Raw genomic sequence first — 20,999 nt, 5'->3', positions numbered from 1 at the left:
TGACTGCAGCAATGCAGACTTAATAATTCAAAGAATTCCTCAATTAGCAGCTGCTTTGAAGTTTGGTTGTTATTGCCGAGGTTTTCATAATAACTCACCATGACTAGCATCTTTACACCCAGAAGAGGATACTTTTTTTTGTTATAAGAAATCTGCCATTCAGAGTCCAGGACATTTAGTTTGGGCATTAAGAGATGGCACCTGGACAACCCACTTACCAGTAGATGGTAAGGTGAAACAAATTACTTTAGGCCTGCCAACATTGTGTCCAATTTGGAAGAAATCACCATTCAAGGGTTCCCTGGAAAATTTAAAATTAGGACAAATTAAAAGGTCTGAAACAGATGATGACACTTGGAATGAACCATCAACAGGAGTAAAAATTGGCTGGGCTTTAGAGTCTCTCCTGAACCCAATAGCGTCCTATAGGAATAGAGAATGGCTTTGTCACTTAACAGGACAAGTAGAAAAATTGGCCAATGTTACAAGAAAAGGATTTAAAGAATTAAACATCCAGTTACAGGCAACTTCCCGAATAACACTCCAAAACCGGACGGCATTAGACATGCTTCTGTTAACAGAGCATGGAGCGTGTGGATATCTCAAAGACAGATTGGATCATTGCTGCATTCATATCCCGAATGTTACAAGGGATGTGGAACGTGATCTAGATCTGTTAGGCAAAATCAGAAAAGAAACAGAAACAATTCGAGAAGATATGTCAGAAGATTGGCTAGGAAAAATTTTTAGTGGATTAGGTTGGAACTTGAGCTCTTGGCTGAAATCCCTAACCAACACTCTGTTTTTGTTACTGATAGTCTTTTTAATGATTATGCTAGTACATGCGTGCCTTAAAAGACAATGTACTAATAAACTCGCAATACATCGTAGAATTATAAGAGAAGTACCCACTAGGCCACCAGAGTATAACCCGCTACCACCATCATCTGGCAAGATAAACTTTGCCTTTGAAGATAAAAATTAATAAAAGGATGAAAGTATTGAAATTATTTTCAACACTTTCAAAGGGGGGAAATGTTACTGATTTTATTATCAACTGATCAAATTGTGTTTGATTGTGTTTTGATTTTAGTATAAGTGTGGAACTAAAAGATATTTTAGTAAAAACCATTTTACATATATTGTATTTTGAACCTAACAACCTGCTGCTACTCTAAATGTTCCCTGTACAGCCCCGTACCAAGGCCAAAGGGATTGGCCACAATTATCTAGTAGAAATAGTTAAAACATAGGTAACCAAAACACAAGATGATTTGTAAGCTGATTTATTACACATGTATAGGACTAGAAGAATGCAGGTAGGTGTCAAGGCCCAGGATTAATGGGAACTGAGGGCAGTGACCGTAACAGCTTGCAGGTACCTGCCAAGAAAACCGTGTCCTTAAGCAGAAGGTAATTCCGGCAGGGGGAGATGGCGACCCCCGACCCATGGACCACCTACTCCCATTACACCCCAGAGCCATTTCTAGACATTTCTAACCTCTACTGCGCAGAATCGGAAATAGGAGGAGAATATGTTAATGATTTCTTGGAAATTGTATGATTATGTATGAAGACTTAATGAATATGCATAAGTAAGTTCTATATAAGATGTATGATCTTGGTGCCTGGTACGTGTTGTTGGTGAGAGCACTCCCCTACACGTCCGACCGTCAATAAAGGAGTGTATGCTTATCTGCATCACACTGGTGTCAATAAGATGTTTTTATCCCGGATTTCGGTAACAAAAATATCTTCCCTCTGCTACTCCAGCCCTGCAAGGTTGCTCTTGCTTTGCTCCTTCCATTTTCTTCTTTCTTTTTACACCCCGTCCTGGCCCGGAATGGCAGCACCACGTTCCATTTGGGTGAGAACACGTCTGTGACCAAAGTGGCCGTGAGGACGGAGGCAGCAGCGCTGCGTTCCTGCGCCACCTCTCCCCTCAGCCCCTGCCCAGGCTTTCGGCAGAGCGCTCTTCCTCTGCCCTGGCTGAGCTCCTGCAGTTCTCTGCCGTGGCCTGGGGCGGATTTCCTCGCAGGGACGGCACCGTGCTCGTCACATCGCAGGCTGTCCCAGCTGATGTGTGGCTGGCACCTCCCAACATGGCGCCAGGATGAAATGCTCTTTACTTTCAGAGCGATCAAACTGCAGAGATCTGACAAAACTTCCCGGGGGGGTCAGTGCCACTTGTTCCCTTTCCTTTCCTGACTCCCTGACTGTCCCTGCACAGGCCTTCACACCTCGCCAGCGGCAGCGAGGAGCACGCCTTCCGCAGCGAAGCAGCACCGCTCCTGCCTCCTCTGCGCCATCTTTGTCAGCAGGCTGGTCACCTCCTGCCTCAGCTGCTCCTGACGCTGCCGCAGGAGCTCCTGCATGTCCGCATCCTCCCGGTCACCCTCCCTCAGAGAGTATCGCGCGACGCTCAGCAGGGTCAGGATGCAGATGATGCCCACAGCCATGGTCTGCAGGAGGAGGAGGAGGGAGAGAAGGGGCTCAGTGGGGCTGGCTGGGAGGGAGATGGCGGCTGGGGCAGCAGGGGAGAACGTGCCGGGGCTGGGCCCAGCTGGGAGAGGGGCCGAGGGAGCTGGAAAGCACTAAGGGGGAGGGTGGTGAGCGCTGCAGGGACGGGGACATCTCCCCGCAGCCCCCGGGCACTGGCCGTGGCTGGTAGCCCCCGCAGCCCTGCGCCCAGCCCCGAGGGCGGCACCTGCCCTGCCCCAGGTGCTCCCCGCAGCGGCTGCGCCCTCGCCCCCGCTGGAGAAACCCCCCTCGGGGGCCAAAGCTTCTGCCCCGGCCCTTGGCCGGCCCAGCCTTCCCCCCGCCGCCCTCACTCGCCGCTGGCCCGAGCCGGACTGCAGCGGGTGCTGCCGCCTGGCACCCTGGTGACACCCTCGGGGACTTCTCCTCTCTGCTGTCACGGGCGCCAGAACCCCACGGGGACACCCGCCGCTTGGGCCACCACCACTGCCCCTGGCTCTGCAGCCCCTGCAGCGGGCACAGCAGAACCGCCCTGGCAGGACAGAGCTCCCGGGTCAATCAACCTCCCCGGGCAGCAGCGGGGCAGCACCAGGGCGGCCCTGCCTTGCCCAGGGAGCTCCACGGCCCCGCCTGAGCCCCGGGCTCGGGCTCCCGGCTCCCCCCATGGCCCAGCCCCACCAGCAGCACCAGCCGCAGCAGCACCCGGGAGCCTTTGGGGACAAGGTCTTTCTTCACAAACGCTGCCTGAGGCTGGCATCAGGCTGCAGAGCACAGAGAGACGGCTCTGTACCCTCACAACACGGAGTCAGGCTTTGGAAATGACACTTTGAGACCCCCCAAAGGAGGCTTTGGGCCCTAGAAATGAGGCTTTAATTCCTCAGAAACAATGAACCCTTGGGCCCTACAATGAGGCTTGCCGCCCTGCAAATGAAGCTTGAGTTCCTGAAATTGAGGCCTTGAACAATAAAGATGAGGCTTTGAGACCCAAAATGAGGTTTTGTTCCCTGAAGTGGGTTTTGAGGATTAAATCGAGGCTTTGTGCCCTACAATTGATGCTTTGGACTCTAAAGAGAAGACTTTGGAAACCAAAAATGATGCTTTGGGCCATAAACAGAGGCTTGGGACTCTCTAAATGTAGATTTTGACTGTGAAGAACTGGCTTTGTCCCTACAAATGAGAGTATAGAGCCTTACAATGAAGCTTTGGCCTTTAAAATAAGAGTCCAGAAATAAGACTTTGAGCTGTAGAAGAGGGGTTTGAACCCCATGAATGAGAATTTGGACCCTGAGGTTGAAGCTTTGAGCCCTATAAATGAAGGCCTGGAAACCAAACTGAGGCGTCTCCGGACACTGAAGTGACCTTTAGTGTCTTCACGTGAGGTTCGGACACTAAAACTGAGGCTTTGGCAATGAAAACAGAGGCTTTGCCACTGAAGAATAAGCATCAGACGCAATTTTCAGATGCCCCTGATCAGGAGAGTGACGGAGGCGGGTGTGTCAGTGCCCGTGTTTCTTCTGTCTAACGAGGAAGAAAATGTGTGTAAAAAAATAAAAAATCTTTTCCCCACAGCAGCAACTTCCCTTATTTTTAGCACTGTTTAGGCAGCAATAAACCAGCATGCAGAGAATAAATAATTAATTAAAGAAATGAGTCTTTCACAGGTCCCGGCCCCTCCTGGTTGTCACAGGGGCTGTTCTTCACACTCCCTTGCCTCACCCACTGCCCCTTCTTCCACCTCCCCCCACCCTTTGACAGATCTCTCTTCTAATTTTCCTTGGGGTGATTTCCCTGGAATTCCTCACCAGGGCATGCAGACACGTGTTAGGGCGAGTGGATCCTGGTGGGAATTACAGCTGCTGTTTGCAGATCGCGCTGCGGACCCCTGCTGGGGCAGCGGCCACCAAAGGCCACCCCCACCCCAGAGAGGGAGCAGCTCTTGTCCGTGGGGAGCGAGCTGGGCGCTCCTCACGCCCCCCCAGCCCGGCACACGGGCTCCTCTCCCCGCTCTGTCCCCTCTGTCCTCTCTTTCCCTCTTCCGTCCTTCCCTTTCTGCAGCCCTCGCTTCTCCTCTGTCTCTTCCCCCCTATCACCCCCTCTCTGTCCCTGCTCAGAAACTTCCTTCACCCCCCCGCTACCGCGTTCTCCCAACACCAGAGCGAAATGCGGGAAGAATTTCTTCACCGTGAGGGCTGTCGGGCACGGGGACAGGCTGCCCAGGGAGGTGGTGGCGTCCCCAGCCCTGGGGGTATTTAGAAGACGTGCAGACGTGGCGCTCAGGACGCGGTTTGGGGGGGGGGCTCGCCAGTGGTGGGTTCACGGCCGGACTCGGTGACATTAAAGGTTTTTTTGAACCGGAACCGGAATTCTTCTGATTCACCGATTCTATTCATTCTCTATTGCTGTCTTGCACCCAGTAAGGGAGCGCTACTGCTGGTACCTGAAGTGATTTTTTTTTTTTTTTTTTTTTTTTTTCTGAGAAGGCAAAATTGCCACTTGGTGTCGTGGTTTAACCCAGACTGGCGTGCGTCTGTGGGATGCAGCAGGTCACTGACTGTGTCCTGGACTGCGGGGGGTCGTTCTCCCAGTCTCTGTCTTCTGGCTGCGGAGGCTGGATTCCCTCAGGACAACTGGTCTTGTTTCTAAAGCCTGAGGCAAAGGCGGCATTAAGCCCCTCAGCCTTCTCCTCATCACTGGTTACCACGTTTCCTCCTGCGTCTGGCAGGGGATGGAGACTCTCCCTGGACTCGCTTTTGCTACTGACATACTTACAGAATCATTTCTTGTTATCCTTGATTGCTGAGGCCAAATTAATTTCCAGCTGGGATTTGGACCTCCTAATTCCCACCCCGCACAGCCTCACAGCCTCTCTGTAATCACTGTGAGTGGCTAGCCCCTTCTTCCAAAGGCTGTAAAACTCTCCTTTTCTCCCCGAGTTGCAGCCAGAGCTCCCTGTTCAGCCAGGGTGGTCTCCTCTGGCGTCGGCTTCTCTTAGAGCACCTGGGGACCGCCTGCTCCTGAGCCATTAACACTTCCTTCTTAGAGAGCGCCCAGCCCTCCTGGGCCCCTGTACCCTTCAGGATCGTCTCCCAGGGGATCAAACGGCAGCCTCAAAGCTCGAGCAGGGTGCGGGAGCTCCCTGCTGCCATCCTGGCTTCTGTGGACAGACGCCAGGCACACAGCTGACGCCCAGCCGGGCCCCGAGGGTGCCAGGGCAGCTCCCTCTGAAAATGGAATACCTGCTGTCAAGGCCCCTGAGGCTTCCGAGGCACCAGGGCTGGGCCCCAGAGAAACGGGACTCGAGGCTGCTTTGCTCTGGGGCGGTTGACCTGAAGGTGATGCCCCAGACCTGCTTCAAGGGAGCAGGCAGAAGGCGGCCTGAGAGAAGGCGACTCGTCCTCTGTGGCTATTCCAGCACCAGGCTTGGCCGGTGGTTAAGGGGGAATGATGTGAGAGGGGCCACACTCCACAGAGAGTTGAAGGGAGAGAGGGGGTAATGCTGGGCAGAGGAACCGTCTGTTTGTACATCTTCCCTCTAGGAATATACAGATATATATATAGTCTGGGTTAGGATACCTTACAGCAAGTTAGTGTGAATCTTTTCACTTTCAAGCCTCTAGTGAAGTGGCTATTCGAATCATCATGTATTTTACTGAACTGATTTGTAAATCCTTACCTTGGTTAATGATTAAGGGCTGCCAGTCATCAATAAATCTTGATTTGCTGCTAAATCCTTACTGGGCTAATATTTCCATCTGCGACGTGCCCTCCCTGGGGATGGCCAGACAGTCCAGAGGAGAGTGTTCCCAAGGCCCAGCAGCAGTTCAGGACGCTCCTTCCAAGTTTCAGGGCATCTTTTTCCTTCTCTCCGATGCTCGGGACACAGTTTTTGGAAGCTGCCTGCCGAGAGGGCAGGCTGGGGTGGGGGCAAGGAGCGCTTGCGTTGCCATAGGCCAGGCCGTGCGACCTGGCACAGCAGGCTGAGAGCCTCAGGCAGTGCTGGGCTGCAGCTGGGGCCTCGCCTTGGGCCCACAGTAGCCTTTCAAGGTCAAGAAAATGCCTTTTTCTGTACTCTGGGTAAAAGAATAGACCTGAATTTTAAGCACTAACTAGCTCTCGGAAGACTTTCCAGGGAAAGCAACAGTCCTGATGCCAGTCTGACAGATGAGGAGCTCAAAGCAGAGCCCCCAGCTGAAAGGGCGTGAGGTGCTGGGCCTGAAGGAGCCGCCCCCTGCAGCTGGGCAGCAGCGGCAGATACGCATGTGCTGGGCTCGGGACTGAAGCAGCTTGGCCAAGGTTTGTGGCAAAGGGGCACAGAGATCAGTTCTCCCTGGTTTTATTCAGGGGCTCCATCTACCCGGTGGTGTGGTCCTTTATGGGATCGGGGAGATTACAGCAGATCTGGCTCTAGGTGACTCGGCGCCCCTGGCCTGCACTGGAAATGCTCTTGAGGTTCTTGCTGATAGAGGAAACAGCAGAAACAGACAGTGGGGGATGTCTATGATTGCTCACGAGCAGTAATGCCAATGTCTTGTTTGGAAAAGACAACTTTTTTTTCTCGATGTCAAGTTCAATCTGGCAGAAGGCACCCAGACACTGCCAGTGACCAGGCTCGGGGTCACCCCTCGGAGTCACTCTTTCCCTTTGTGCCCCACTTGGCTGCTGCAGCCTCACTTTGCAGGTGCTGGGCATGGAATCCTTGCCGTGCACAGGAGACGGAATGGAACCGGAGCCTGGTGACCTCTGAAACGTGGAAACTTTATTCAGCTGCTAAGAAAATGTCCTTTTTTGTGCAGGTGGAGGGCCGTGGGCAGGACCGAGCAGGCCGCTGACGCTGAGGCTACGCTTGGCTCAGCAGGCAGAGCCCCTGCAGGAGGTGGCCGTGGTGCACTGCAGCCTGCACTGGATCCTGTCCATCCTGCTGCTCAGCCCTTCCCACAGGTTCTGCACCAGCTCCTGCAACCAGGTGAAGAATGGCACCAACTTCTGCGGTAGAAGGGTGTCGGAGCTGAAGCCGCCTGATGGGGTTGCTGTTGGCCTCGGCGTCTGCAAGGGGGTTGATGGGAAGGCCGGCCCTGGCGTCGGAGCAGCCGTTACTTCTGGGCTCAGCCCCATCTGTTCCAGGACCCAGCTGTAAAAGTGCTGAGTGGAGGTGTAGATTCCAGGCCGGTTTGCTCTCGTGCAGCCTGTCCCCCAGCTGGTCACCCCAACGAGCCAGAAGTAGTCAGCAGTGCTGTCTCTGCAGACGAGAGGACCGCCGCTGTCCCCCTGCAGCGGAGGAGAGAGAGTCAGGGTGGTGGCGGGTGGCCGCTGGCAGCGTTAGGGCGGGCTCCTTCTCTCTGCCAGCACCCCCAGAGCTGTGTCCCCAGCACAGAGGCTCTGCTCAGGTGCTGGGGCCGACAGGACCTTGTCTGGGAGGGGGTGGTGGGCCCGCGGGGTGGGGCTGGCGCTCATCTCCGCACAGCGACGCTGGCCGGGTGCGAGAGGGATGTTCCAGGGCTGGGAGCCGGACCTCGGGGCTGCCAGGAGCGCTGGGTGGGCTTTCTGGGCAGAGTCCCGGGCCTCTGGGGCAAGTGGGGCCAGGGGCAAGGACCTGCAGCTGGGGAAGGGGCGGTGAGCCCCGCCAGCGGCGGGGACCCAGCGGTGGGAGGGCGACTGGCCAGGCACAGCCCGTGCCGGGGGGTGTCTGGGCGGCTGTAGGGGGCTGCCGGTGCCGCTGGGCGCTGCCTTGTCGCAGGCTCCTACCTGGCAGGTGTCGATGCCGCCCTGCGCGGAGACAGCGCACAGGCTGTGGGGGTGGAGGGCCCCTGCGTACCACCGGCTGGCGTTGCAGACGTTGAGGTCGATGAGGCGGACCTCGGACTCCTGCAGGACATCCGTTGTTCCTGCAGCTGTGAGCACAGAAAGGAATTAATGCCCGGCAGCTCCTGGCCAGGTGTCCTGCCCTGTCTGGGGGAGCCCCTCCCTGCCCTGGGCCTTGGCTTTGCCCCGGCGTTGCCCTGCTCTCTCGCCGCGGACCCTGGGCCAAGCCCCTCTCTCCACGGGCACACGTCCCCGCAGGCGGGCTCTGGCTCTCGCCTCCGCTGTCAGGAAGCCCAGCCCGCCTCCCCCGCGTGCCCAGCTCGCGCTCGGGACCCGAGCGCTCTTTGGGAACTCACCGCTCGCCGTCGAGGCCCTCCAGCCGCTGACGTAGCAGGGCGTCAGCTCGGACACGTTCAGCGAGACGTCGGGCACGCAGGCGAGCTGGACGGAGCGGCTGCACTGCACAGGCTGGTCCAACTCCAGCAGCGCAACGTCCTGCCTGTGCGGGATGTTCCTATAGTCCGCGTGAACCAGAAGCCGCTTGATATTCCGCACTTGGGCCTCCGGGCCCAGCTGGGTCAAGCGGGTGGCCCCGACCACCACGCGCCACATGGTGACGTTCCTGGAAGGCAGATGGGGAGAGGGCTCAGAGGGAGCCCAGCCACGTGCTGCCGCAGCCCACCAGCTCCCTGCCCTCTGCTTCACACGGGGCAGAGGAAAGCAGCGCTACGGAGGCTCAGACTGCCCCTGTGTGCCTCGGGCTCGAGGCGTGTCGAGCTGGAGGCCGGAGGAAGCCGGGGCAGGAGCCCAGCTCTCTCCTGAGCAGCCTCTCAGCCGGGCTCTGCAGTGCCCAGGCACCGGCCGTACGGCAAGGCGAGGGCACGGGAGCAGCCCGCGGTGCTGCGGACGGGGCGCCCGCGAGTGCCGGGGGATATCCCCGTGCCTGGCCCTCCTTACCTGGCCTCGAGGAAGCAGTGGGCTGCTGTCAGGACCCACTGTGGGCTTATGAGGGAGCCTCCACACACATGTCCCGTGCCTGCTGCCCAGGGATCCTGGATGCTGACGATCCAGGGCTGGGCCCCTGACAGGGCGTCTTTTCCCCCGAGCACAGGCGAGGTGCCGTCGTCAGCAGCCACGTTCCAGAGCCCGCAGGTCCCTCTGCAACCAAAAATCTCATCAGCATCCTGCTCGACAGCTCGCAGCTGTCCCGGCTGAAGGTCAGCCCTCTGCCCTCCCCACGGGGCGCTGCACGCACAGCGAGGCCGGGGAGCCCCGGGGGGCGGGCGGGCGGCCACCCCCGTTTCTGCTGTAGCTCCGCAGGCCAGTTGTGCCAGCAGCCCGGGTGCTGCCAGGAGCCAAGGCTCCCGCGTGGGGCTGGGGAAGCTGTGCTGTGGCCACGGGGGGCCAGCGGGGACCCTCCAGGGAACCCCAGCAGGCTGCCCAAGCTCCCTGCCAGAGCCTCGGCCACTTACCCACAGCTGTCCCAGGTGCCCTGCGCAGGCCGGCACAGGGCCAGCACGACGAGGAGACGGAGCAGATCCATCACTGCCAGTGCCATGTGCCAGCTGCCAGAGCTGAGGGGTGTCACCACCAGCGCAGCAGCCGACAGAGTGCCCACAGGGCTCGCGGTGCCCACGGTGCCCTTGGCAACGAGGCTGATGTCACAGGGTTGCTGGGTCCGGGCGCTGGGCACAGTGGTCTCCCGGGGCGGGGGGGACAACAAGGGGGTTTCCAAGCACGAGGGGAGGCAGACGCTGGGATCAGACACCCCCGCACACCCCGCTCAGTGCTCCCTGAGAGCTCCCTGCTGTGGGCTCACGTTTAGAGTTCAAGCTGACTCTTTTTTCACAGATGTTCAGTTTCCACATGAACATCATGCTACTATGTGAAAAGGTGCGGCGGGCGGAGGAAGCACGCAGCCGATTCAATGTGAATGATAGAGCAAGCTTCAACTTTATTGACAGAAATCACACCTTATATAAGCACTCTACAATAATAATGCACACTACTCACAAATCTATTGGATACATGTAACAGGCTACATTATAATATCCCAGCCCCCTGTGGCATCTCAGACATGTCACAACATCTTCCCTCTTCTGGCCTGCCTCCTTTCCCAAGGTTGTTTTTACCATCAAGGCCATTGTGTACCTCAGTTTCTCTCTTTGTTAACATAACAGTCTGTTGTTTGGCATAACTGTACCCTGGGTTTTTTCCTTTGTTTACCTCAGATGGCTGCAATCAGCTTCTGCAGGGACCCATGGCCTTGCTCTCTGCAAGCCGTTCTCCAACAATTCCCCCTTTTTCTTTTTGTGCAGGCTGCACAAGCATAAATTTACTAATATTTGTCATTATACAACTATATGCTATTTTAATAATTACTACAATCAATAGTACTATTCCTAATCACCGCCATCCTTCTTGTAACAGACCTTGTAGCCATAGGGACAGACCAAACACAGATTGTAACCATTTGTCTCAAGGATTGACAACCACTTGTGTTTTTTGTAAACGTTGCTTCATCCATTGTAATTGGTTTTGCATTAATTGACTGTGGTCGGATAGATTAAAACAACACATCCCATCAAAATCTTTACATCCATGCCCCTGGGCAAGCAAAAGAAAGTCTATGGCAGCTCGACTCTGTAATACAGCACACCTTAAACTGTCGAAGGTACCTTATCGAGTACAAAGCATCCCACATACTATCGAAGAGCAATCACATGAAAGCAAACAAACTAGGATTGGTTCTATACTACTGTCCACAAGCCTTCACGCCCTCTGTGGTTCGTCCCGTTATGGCGTTCACACGTAGTTCTTCTGTTAGCAAACATCTTATTTCCCACAGTCCGGCATCCTTATTTCTTTGCTACTCACGCAGTTTCTCATCCTCTCGGCCTTGCCGGTGTTCTTCCCAACAGCTACAGCCTGATTACAGTGATGCCACTCAGTCTGGATCACTCATGACATGTCCGCTGTTTCCCAGGCATTCCACAAATCCCCCTTCTTGTTTTTGAGTGATCCAGACCCCTTTTATTGTTCAGTCCATCGTTCTCATAAAACACTTTCACACACAGGTTAATATCATTAAAAGGATTACAATGACAATTTAAACTGTTATTCCATGTAAAAACAAAACATTTTTTAACCATCTAATAATTGGTAACCTTTTAGTCAAATCATTATTAAACCCTCTTCTTTCTTCAAGATGTAAATTCATTGTATAAACATCACTACAAAACCTAGTGCTGTTCACCGGTACTGCTGAAGGAGTCACATCTTGCCTTCTCAGCCAGACTGTCTGATTATACCAACCATAATGACCAGTACAAATGGCATACCAAACAGGGCTGGGATGGGTCGGCAGCAGTTGCTACGCCCAGGCAAAATGCCTGCTGTCCTGATTGATCTTTCCCTGCCACCTTGGCACAACTCTGCAGTTTCTTATCTATCTTACGAGGCCTGTTCTTCATCAAAGCTTCGCTGTTTGTCAGGAGCTGTGTGAGGCCGATGCCTTCCAGCCCTCCCCTTTCTTTGTTTTGCTGTGGCACCTGCAAGACTTGTTTGAGAGCTGTATCAATTAAGGGTTAGACAAACTTCAAAACACAGCATACTTAGAATAGTTCTAATTAAAAAGAGTAGACTAATTTCACTATCCATATTTAAGGGATATGACTAAATAGTACAAAAATAAACAGTGAGGAAAATACGGTACTAACATTCAGATCCGCAATTGCTGGGGAACCCTGGATGCAGCGAGAATTCAGAGTGCCCTTCCTCACAAACTGGAAACCCTACGTGATGCGTCCATCCGTAGGTGAGGCATCCAGCGTCGCTGCAAGCAGGTCCAGCCTTTGAAGTAACAGGCCAAAATAACTGGCAACTTTCTTTGAGCAGAAACATCTGATTTCATCCTCCTGTTGGGTTCCACCTGGAGCCTGGCCAGTACTCCAGGGGGAAAACCAAGGGAGTTTCTAAATAAGGTTAAATACTTGAGCTCTTAACTCTTAATATTACTAAACAAAGAAAGTGGAATACATACATTCTTACAGCATCTTATCCTTATTAATAACTATATTTTATCTAAACTACATTTTGCACAAGTGACTAGTAAGCCTATATATTTCATTAAGGAGTTACAATTACTGTTAGCATTTTCTCTTAAAAGAATTGGCAGCTGTAGTGTAGTTTGTCCTGTTGCAGTAGCAAACATTACTCAGACATTCTGCTTAAAAGATCAGTCGAAGAGATCGCAAACTGTCGGCACAGGGGCACCCACAGCACCCACAGGTGGATCCTGAGTGCTGGCTGCCTCTCACCCTCAGCTGTGGATGCACACACCTTGTCAGTGACCATTGGAGATGAGACCTGTGCAGACACCAGCATCACCTCTTCCCCAGGTTATTAAAGGAAATGGTCCTTCCCAGTTACCCCTTTCTAGGTTTTTGTTAACACTTGAGCTTTGCGCTGGACTTCTTGTTGATCTGGTATCTGTGATGAGAAATGACACAATACTGGTGACACCTGTAACACAGGGGAGATGTTTAAAAGGTTTGAAGAGATGGAGTCTGTCTGGTATTCAGGGCAAGTTGCAGTGATGTTTTTAGCTGGATGCCTTGATAAAGAAAACTGGTTTTGTGTTGCTCTGACATTCTGGTGGAAGAAATGCATGCGTTTTACAGCAGAGCAAATGGTTGACCTGGAGCCAAGATCTCTCCCCTTTTGTTTTTGCAAAAGCACTTTCAAGGTCTGGTGCGCTCTTTCTACGATGGTTTGTCCTGTGGGGGAATGCAGTGTACTTGCGATGCTTGTTAGCTATATGGTGAAGATCTTGTTTTGCTTTCTCTGTAAGTACTTTGGGTGATGTCAGTGAAGGATCTTTTCACAAAATATCAAAAAGGCTATGCAGATCATCATGAGTTAGGCCCACAACGGCTGTATCCAATTTATGGTTCCTAACAGTGTCTGTAAATCTTTTAAAGTCTTAATAGCAGTTTTAAGTTGTCGCAGGACAATACACACAGGTGATTCGGTTCACAAGGTGAGTGTCAGGGGGGTTTCAGGGTGGGTTGTGCTACAGTGGTAATTAAGACAAATTTGATGCAATTTGAGTTCCTCGTTGAGTCATACAGTTACGACCCCAAAATGCAATAGGGGTTTTCCAGTATAAATGGATGAATATTTGCTACCCAATTTTCTAGGCCTCTTACATGAATGAGATCCTTGCTTTAAATTGTTACAGCATGACACCAACCCTGAAAAGCATTTGAGGTACCAGGGCTAACAGCCAATCTGCTCACAGATATTATGGTCACATCTGCAGCAGTATCTAAAATGCCTGTCAGCTCGACAGATTTTTTAGCTTTAACGAGAGTACATTTTACCAGAAGTTAACCTTGTGTTACTGTTTTAGTCCAAAAATATTTAAGGGGTACCTGTTGATCCAAATCCTGAGTAATTGCAGCTTCTTTAACAAGCTGAACAATTTTTTACTTTTTTGTTACAGAACACAGGGGTACAGACCATAATTTTGATTTTTCTCTTCATAATCAGCATCTACAACCCCTGGTAAAACAAACAACCCCTGTAAGGTTGCAGATGACCTTTTAACAATATTTTCATTAGGCAGATGGTTCAGAGGTGCACTCTCCCCGCAGAGTATGCGCCTAAATTCAAAACAACAATCAACACAGAATGACTGCCTCCCGCTAGAGGAGGTGTTTCACCTGTAACAGTTAGAACACTGAGCCCAAACAAACCGCAGCGCCGATGACCCAGCGGGCGGGCACTAGGACCCTGCAGTTCCTGGCCGGCCGCTTCCCTGGCCGGAGAACTCTGCGGCTGCAGCGGCCGCGGCTCACACACACACACACTCACACACACCCACACTCACACCCACACTCACACCCACACTCACACCCACTCACACACCCACTCACACACACACTCACACACCCACTCACACAACTACACAAAGGAGCTCCTGACACTCATCGCTCACAACATAAAATGACAAATATTACAAATACGAAGATTCCATTAAGAACATCTAAAGCCTGTGCTGCATAACCCTGCCGCTTTTGGCGGGGGTGGGGGGGTGGGGGGGGTGCTGAGAGCGCAGTGCCGGGCTCAGCCGCAGGCGGCCGCTCCGCGGGGGGGTCGGGGAGGCCCCGGGCCGCCGCCGCCAGCTCCGAACGCTGAGCACGGAGATCCACACGCTCGTTGTTTCAGATAGAATACTGTCCCGGCGTGAATGCCGGTTTTTCTTCTTAAAAGTGTTAGCCAATTTCTAGGGGGCCAATCGATATCCCTGAGCCATCGCCTCCAGTACAGCTGGTGTAGTCTGAGGTTTTGCAGCCCGTTCTTATTAATGCTTAAATCTTTAATAACAGAAAAATGCCGTTCTTCCCAACGTGGCTGATGACTCGGCTCATAGCTTACAGGAGTAAGAATTCTTCTTGCCGTGTCCATATTCCCTTGCACCAAAGTTATTTCGCCTCACTTTTACGATTTTTTCGCCTCAGTTTTATCTATGGATCATCCCCAATTAAAGGAGGATACAGACCAGACAGTCCAGATTCTTTTTCAGGATTTACAGCATCAGGGTCTAAAAGATTATCTCACCATTCTGCTTCTTCAAACAATAAATTTGGCTCTTTAAAGTGTCCCTTAGCCTTGCCCAGACCAATCAGCGCGGCTAAGTCTTTTTTAACGGACCTACTCCCCGCTTTTCTAAAAAGCGCTGTAAAAGTTGAATGGCCACCTCTCGTTCCATGTGGCTGCCCGGGCAGCAATTCCACAAATTCCACAAATTCCACACCCCTGGCGCAGCTTGACGACCTTCCTCAAAGTCCGATCAAGTAGCCAGACACCAGGGAAGGCTTTTCCTGGGTAACAAATCCCTATTCAGCCTTAAATTCCTCTGGCCTTTCCTGGGTATTATCCCTATTCGGCCTGGCCTTTCCTGGGTCTCACCCCTATTCGGCCAAATTCGGGGTAGCCATCCACGGACACCAAAATCTCCTGAAGCCGGACCAGCTGCCTCGATGTCAGACTTACGAATCCCGACGCTTTAGGAGATGGCACACGTCTACTGCCGTCAGCAGCGACCTTATCGCCTTCCAGCTCCGAAAAATCCGTTCCGCCGCTTCCCGGGTTCCGTCTGGTGGAAAAGAAGAGTTCGGGTAACCCTGTTCGGGGCGCCACTTGCGGCGGGCGGAGGAAGCACGCAGCCGATTCAATGTGAATGATAGAGCAAGCTTCAACTTTATTGACAGAAATCACACCTTATATAAGCACTCTAAAATAATCATGCATACTACTCACAAATCTATTGGATACACGTAAAAGGCTACATTATAATATCCCAGCCCCCTGTGGCATCTCAGACATGTCACAACATCTTCCCTCTTCTGGCCTGCCTCCTTTCCCAAGGTTGTTTTTACCATCAAGGCCATTGTGTACCTCAGTTTCTCTCTTTGTTAACATAACAGTCTGTTGTTTGGCATAACTGTACCCTGGGTTTTTTCCTTTGTTTACCTCAGATGGCTGCAATCAGCTTCTGCAGGGACCCATGGCCTTGCTCTCTGCAAGCCGTTCTCCAACACCATCCCTGCTCAGGGCCAGCTCCAGCTCTTCCCTCTCCCGTCCTCACCCTTCAGTCCTTCCTTCTCTTCTGTTCCAGGGTGTCCGAATTCCCGCCCTCCTCGGCTGCTTCGACGCTGTCTCCAGACAGATCCAGGTTGCAGAGGAGGCCGTGACTATCCACAGGCCCGTCTTTCGCCTGGCCAGAAGCCCCATCATGGTCCACAGCCTGACGGACAGCAAGCCCTACCTGCCCGGTAAGAGGGCGGATTAAACCCCGGTTGGCTTCACGGTCATCGCGTCCCCTCCCTGGGGCTGAGAACTTCTCAGAAGCAACTCCCCCTCTGCGGAGCAGAGCCAAAAATTTGGGGGTTTTGTCTTTCTGGGCGAGGCAACGATCGTTTTGCCTAGGGAAGCGCCCGCGGAAGGGCCACTGGCTGAACGCCTCCGTCCCTCTCGTGTTTTTTTTCAGGCAACAAGGAGCTGGAGCCCCTCAATACTCCAAGGTGGCCGCAGCCGCCTCGGTGTCCCGGCAGCAAGCGGAGGGCTGCATCCAGGGCACCATGTCCCTCCTGTCTTACTGCCTGGGGAAGGGGGAGATGTCCTGAGGGACACCGGGGTGCTCCTCACTGAAGGCAAGACAGTACAAATGGAGTTCTACTGCAACTTCCTGGAGACGTTGTCTGGGAAGGAGAACTTGGAACAAGAGATTTTCAAGGTGAGCTGCTGCCTGGGGAGGTTGAGTGACCCGGGAGCTCTGTCCTGCCAGGGGGGTTGTGCTGTGCCCGCTGCAGGGGCTGCAGAGCCAGGGGCAGTGGCCGTGGCCCAAGAGGCGGGTGTCCCCGTGGGGCTCTGGCGCCTGTGACGTCACAGAGGAGAAGTCCCTGAGGGTGTCACCAGGGTGCCAGGCGGCAGCACCCGCTGCAGCCCGGCTCGGGCCAGCGGTGAGTAAGGGCGGCGGGGGGAAGGCTGGGCCGGCCGAGGGCCGGGGCAGAAGCTCTGGCCCCCGAGGGGGGTTTCTCCAGCGGGGGCGAGGGCGCAGCCGCTGCGGGGAGCGCCTGGGGCAGGGCAGGTGCCGCCCTCGGGGCTGGGCGCAGGGCTGCGGGGGCTGCCAGCCACGGCCAGTGCCCGGGGGCTGCGGGGAGATGTCCCCGTCCCTGCAGCGCTCACCGCCCTCACCCTTAGTGCCTCCCAGCTCCCTCGGCCCCTCTCCCAGCCGGCCCCAGCCCCGGCACGTTCTCCCCTGCTGCCCCAGCCGCCATCTCCCTCCCAGCCAGCCCCACTGAGCCCCTTCTCTCCCTCCTCCTCCTCCTGCAGACCATGGCTGTGGGCATCATCTGCATCCTGACCCTGCTGAGCGTCGCGCGATACTCTCTGAGGGAGGGTGACCGGGAGGATGCGGACATGCAAGAGCTCCTGCGGCAGCGTCAGGAGCAGCTGAGGCAGGAGGTGACCAGCCTGCTGACAAAGATGGCGCAGAGGAGGCAGGAGCGGTGCTGCTTCGCTGCGGAAGGCGAGCTCCTCGCTGCCGGCCGGCACTGGTGGCTCTGGGCCCCCGCCGAAGCCCTTTTCCTGCTCTTGGGGCTCCGCCGGCTGCGCAGGCAGAGCAGCGCTGACGGCGACAGCGGCAGCCAGCGGGGAAGCGCCAGCGACGCCGAGGAGCGGAGAGAGCGGGAGGAAGACTGCGAGGGCAGAGCAGAGCCCGGTGCCACTCTGCGTGCAGACAAGACTCTGGAGAAGGCGGGGAGCTCCGCTGCGCCTGCCAAGCAAGCCCGGCCCAAGAACTCCTTCCTGACGGGGCCGCGTCCAGCCTCGGGCCGGGGCAGCGCCTACGAGTGCCCCCAGACGAAGATCCGCAAGCGCCCGCTGCTCGCGCCCCCGAGCCCACCCCTCGGGCACAGCGTCCGCCAGCGCTGGGCACCGCGGGGGATCTGCCGGCGACGCGCTGCTGCACCCCCGGGAGCTCCTGACGGGGGACGTGCTGCGCCGCCGCCTCTGCCCCGGGAGCAGCTGAACGGCAGCCGGGTCCCCGCTGCCCGCGCAGCCTCTGCCCCGCTCCGCCGGGATGCTCCTCCAGCTCGGAGGCGCGTGAGGGGGTCCCTAAATACCCCAGAGAAATATTATATTATTGTAAATAAATAGATAAATTGCCAGAAGTGAGGTTGTGTCAAGAAACCCCGTGGCCGTGAGCGTCTGGGCAGCACTGGGTTGGGGGATGTCAGCCCTTGGCTCCAGCTCCGCTCTGCAACAAACAGATGAAGTTTGGGGTTGGATTCCCCTTCGCAGGGGTTACACTTGAGACCTTTAGAGCCTCCTTCCCTCCTCCCTCTTCTCCCGGGGGTCTGCACGGCCCCTCCTCCCCGGCTCCCTTCCCACGGCCCCGACCACACTCCCCCCTCCCCAAATTGCCAAATCCCCAAGCCCCCAGCTACTCCCTGAGGGCGAGGCAGGAGCAGACCCGCGGGCTGGAGCCGGCGGCGAAGGGGGAGCCGGAGCGGGGTGAAGTGAAGGGGCACGGCGGGGGGGCACTGGCACTGGGGGGGTCAGTGGGAGCTGGAGGGAGAGGGGCCGGGAACTGGCAACTGCTGGTTTTAATGGAGCTGGTCCCACCCCGAGCCCTGCCCTCCCCTGGGCAGGGAGGGGGCAAAGGGTCGGATAATGGTGGGGCTTGTACCAGTGGGTGTGCAAAGGTTGGGGCTTGTGTAAAGGCTTGTGCGAGCTTTTAGGGGAAGATGGAGGAGGATGGGGAGGAGAAGGAAGATGAGGACAAGGAATGGGGACAAAAATGCTGGGAGCTTCCAAGGCCCAGAAAGCCAAGTCCTCCCCTTCTCAGAGGCTTGTGCGAGCTTTGGCCTGGGGAAAGGCTCGTGCAACATTTGGAACTTGTACAAACGCCTGTGCAAAGTTTTGAGCTTGTGCAAAGCCCTGTGCGATGCTCAGGCTTGCACAAACGCACGTTCCATGTCTGGGTCCGGTTCAAACGTGGGGGCAACGCCCGGGGCTTGTGCAAAGCCCCGTTTGCACAAGTGCAGAGCCCCGGCGCGGGTGCAAGAGCCCCAGGACGCGGAGGGACAGGGCTGCACTGCGGGGCACTGGGCGGCTGCGGGGCACTGGGAGTTCATTGGGTTATTAACAGCGCGCGGGTGCAGGTATTAACAGGGGGTCCCCGGGGGGGGCAGCCCAGGAAGGGGGACCCAGGGCCCTTGGTGGACATCGAGGGGCACCCAGGTCACACCCCGGTATCCCCCACCCCAGGGGGTCCTACCAAGCTCACTGGGGGGCACTGGGAGGTATTGGGAAAGGGAAATAGGGAAATTGGGGGACATCCACAGACACTCTGGGCACCCCCAAGCCACCCTCTTTGTTCACCATAGAGGCATCACGGGACACTGGGAGGGGCCACGGGGACAGTGGGGCACCCCCAGGCCACCCCCCATCCCCATACAGGGGTCCAAGGAACACGTGGGGACCTCCAAGTCACATGGCGACGCTGCACCCCCCACACACATGAGGACACTGGAGACACCCAGGACACCCCCTGACCCATAGAGGGGTGCCAGGAGACTGGGAGACACTGGGAGGGACACTGGGGGACCCTCAAGCAAACCCCCATCCCCACAGAGAGGTCCTGGGTACTTGGGAACAATGCGGGGCACAGAGGGACAGCAGAGAACCCCCAGGACACCCCCTGTCTCCATAGAGAGGTCCCAGGATACCCGGGGGTGATACAGGGACATTGGGGGAAGCCCCAGGCCACCCCCTGTCCCCAGCACCAGGGTCCCAGTAGGGTCACTGGGCAGACCGGGGGCACTGTGCCCCCACCCAGAGGTCCTGCTGGCTTTCCCAGCAGAGGAGGGGGGTGCTTGTGGACTGTCCCACGCTCCGACTGGGGAGGGACGGTGGGGGAGGTGGGGGCTGACGGGGACAGTTGGGGTGCTGGGGTGGGGGCACCCATGTGGGTGTCACTGCTGGGGCAGGGACACCACGCTGTCCTGCTGGACGCTGCCGCTGACAGTGACACTGGGGATCGCAGGTGCCACCAACACCAGTTTGGCCACGGGCTGGACGCTGGGGACAGTGGTGGTGCCAGGGGACGTGGCCGTGGGCACCGGGCTGGGGCCGAAGGTGAGCGCCTGGGGGGCAGGGGGACAGCGTGGGGCATAATCCTCTGTCCTCTGTGGGATTCCCTTGGCAAAAAGAAGTGACCCTTGCAAAGGTCACCGGGAGTTCAAAAACTCTCTTTCTAAGTTTGTTTCGCTTCATGGGTAAAGAACACCTGAGCAGCGCCGGCACTGCCCCGCACACAAAGCCCTGCGAAGTCACGACAAAGAAATTAATTGCAGGCTTTGAGCAGGAAACTCATCGGGCAGCCCCACAGCTGAGCTCCTGTTTGACCTCATCTCAAAGCCCTGAGACACAGAAAGGCTTAAAACAGTTGCCAGGGAGGCCCCGGAGCTCTGAACCACAGAGTCTCCCTGTGACAGCCCCTGCAAGGGAAGGTCACCGAGGGCCTCGTGCCCAGGTCTCTCTCACTCTCCACTAACAGGAACAGCTCGGACAAAGCGAACCCGCAGCGCTCTCCAGAAGCTTCTCAACCCCTGGGGGGTTTTTAATAGGATTTTGACACACCCCCAGCCACAAATAATTCTCCAGCCTTGTGGAGATCTCCGGGTGATGCTCTTCAATAGCTGCTTAACCCTGAACAAAGCCTGAACCACACGTGGGAACACACTGGCTCTCAGCAGTAAGATGACCACGTTAGTTGGATATTCAAAATTCCCCGAGTTCTCAAACACAGTTGTAAGTAGCCTCAGGACTGACAACTTCATCGCGCCTCCGATCAATGTTACGCAGCTCAGCAGAACAAAAATCTTAACCCAGCTCCCACGGGCGGTGAGCAGCAGCAGGGGGACGATAGACAGCAAATGAGGTGATGAAATTTTAAGGCGCCAAGTGATGGACATTATGCCCAGCAATTGATAAGCCAATGTAATGAATGCTTTAACCAATGGTTATGACACCCTGACCCCATCTGCCGTTATCTCGACCCTTCGAGCCCCTCGCTGGGCCCCAAAAAGGACTCTGGTGGTTTGAACTCGGTCGGAGCCAAACACCACGCAGCGCTCGGTCACCCTCCC

General features: G+C 55.4%; 2 protein-coding genes across 2 annotated transcripts in view; one reads left to right on the top strand and one right to left on the bottom strand.

Annotated features, from left to right (window-relative positions):
* The window catches only part of LOC141972843 (coiled-coil domain-containing protein 81-like), a 33,709-nt gene extending 17,646 nt beyond the window's left edge, over nucleotides 1–16,063 (top strand). Inside the window, exon 7 of the mRNA XM_074930880.1 lies at nucleotides 15,962–16,063. Coding sequence (XP_074786981.1) covers nucleotides 15,962–16,037 — 76 coding nt within the window. The 3' untranslated portion in view covers nucleotides 16,038–16,063. The remainder of the gene's footprint in view (nucleotides 1–15,961) is intronic.
* On the bottom strand, nucleotides 6,752–9,823 carry LOC141972873 (acrosin-like). The gene is made up of 5 exons (XM_074930913.1): nucleotides 9,750–9,823; nucleotides 9,235–9,435; nucleotides 8,634–8,899; nucleotides 8,221–8,366; nucleotides 6,752–7,743 (listed from the first exon to the last, which is right to left on the bottom strand). The coding sequence occupies exons 1-5, from the start codon at nucleotides 9,818–9,820 to the stop codon at nucleotides 7,327–7,329; spliced, it is 1,101 nt and encodes a 366-aa protein (XP_074787014.1). The 5' UTR covers nucleotides 9,821–9,823; the 3' UTR covers nucleotides 6,752–7,326.
* Nucleotides 16,064–20,999: the final 4,936 nt, after the last annotated feature.

This window comes from Athene noctua, chromosome 36 (assembly GCF_965140245.1).
Source record: "Athene noctua chromosome 36, bAthNoc1.hap1.1, whole genome shotgun sequence".
Taxonomy (NCBI): domain Eukaryota; kingdom Metazoa; phylum Chordata; class Aves; order Strigiformes; family Strigidae; genus Athene; species Athene noctua.
This window is presented reverse-complemented; position numbering and strand designations above follow the sequence as displayed.

Coding starts and splice junctions, on each gene's coding strand:
- LOC141972873 (XM_074930913.1), bottom strand. CDS start 9,820: ATGGATCTGCTCCGTCTCCTCGTCGTGCTGGCCCTGTGCCGGCCTGCG. Junction 8,900..9,234: donor CACTGCTTCCTCGAGGCCAG/GTAAGGAGGGCC, acceptor TCTGCCTTCCAG/GAACGTCACCATGTGGCGCG. Junction 7,744..8,220: donor GCGGCATCGACACCTGCCAG/GTAGGAGCCTGC, acceptor CCTCCGCTGCAG/GGGGACAGCGGCGGTCCTCT.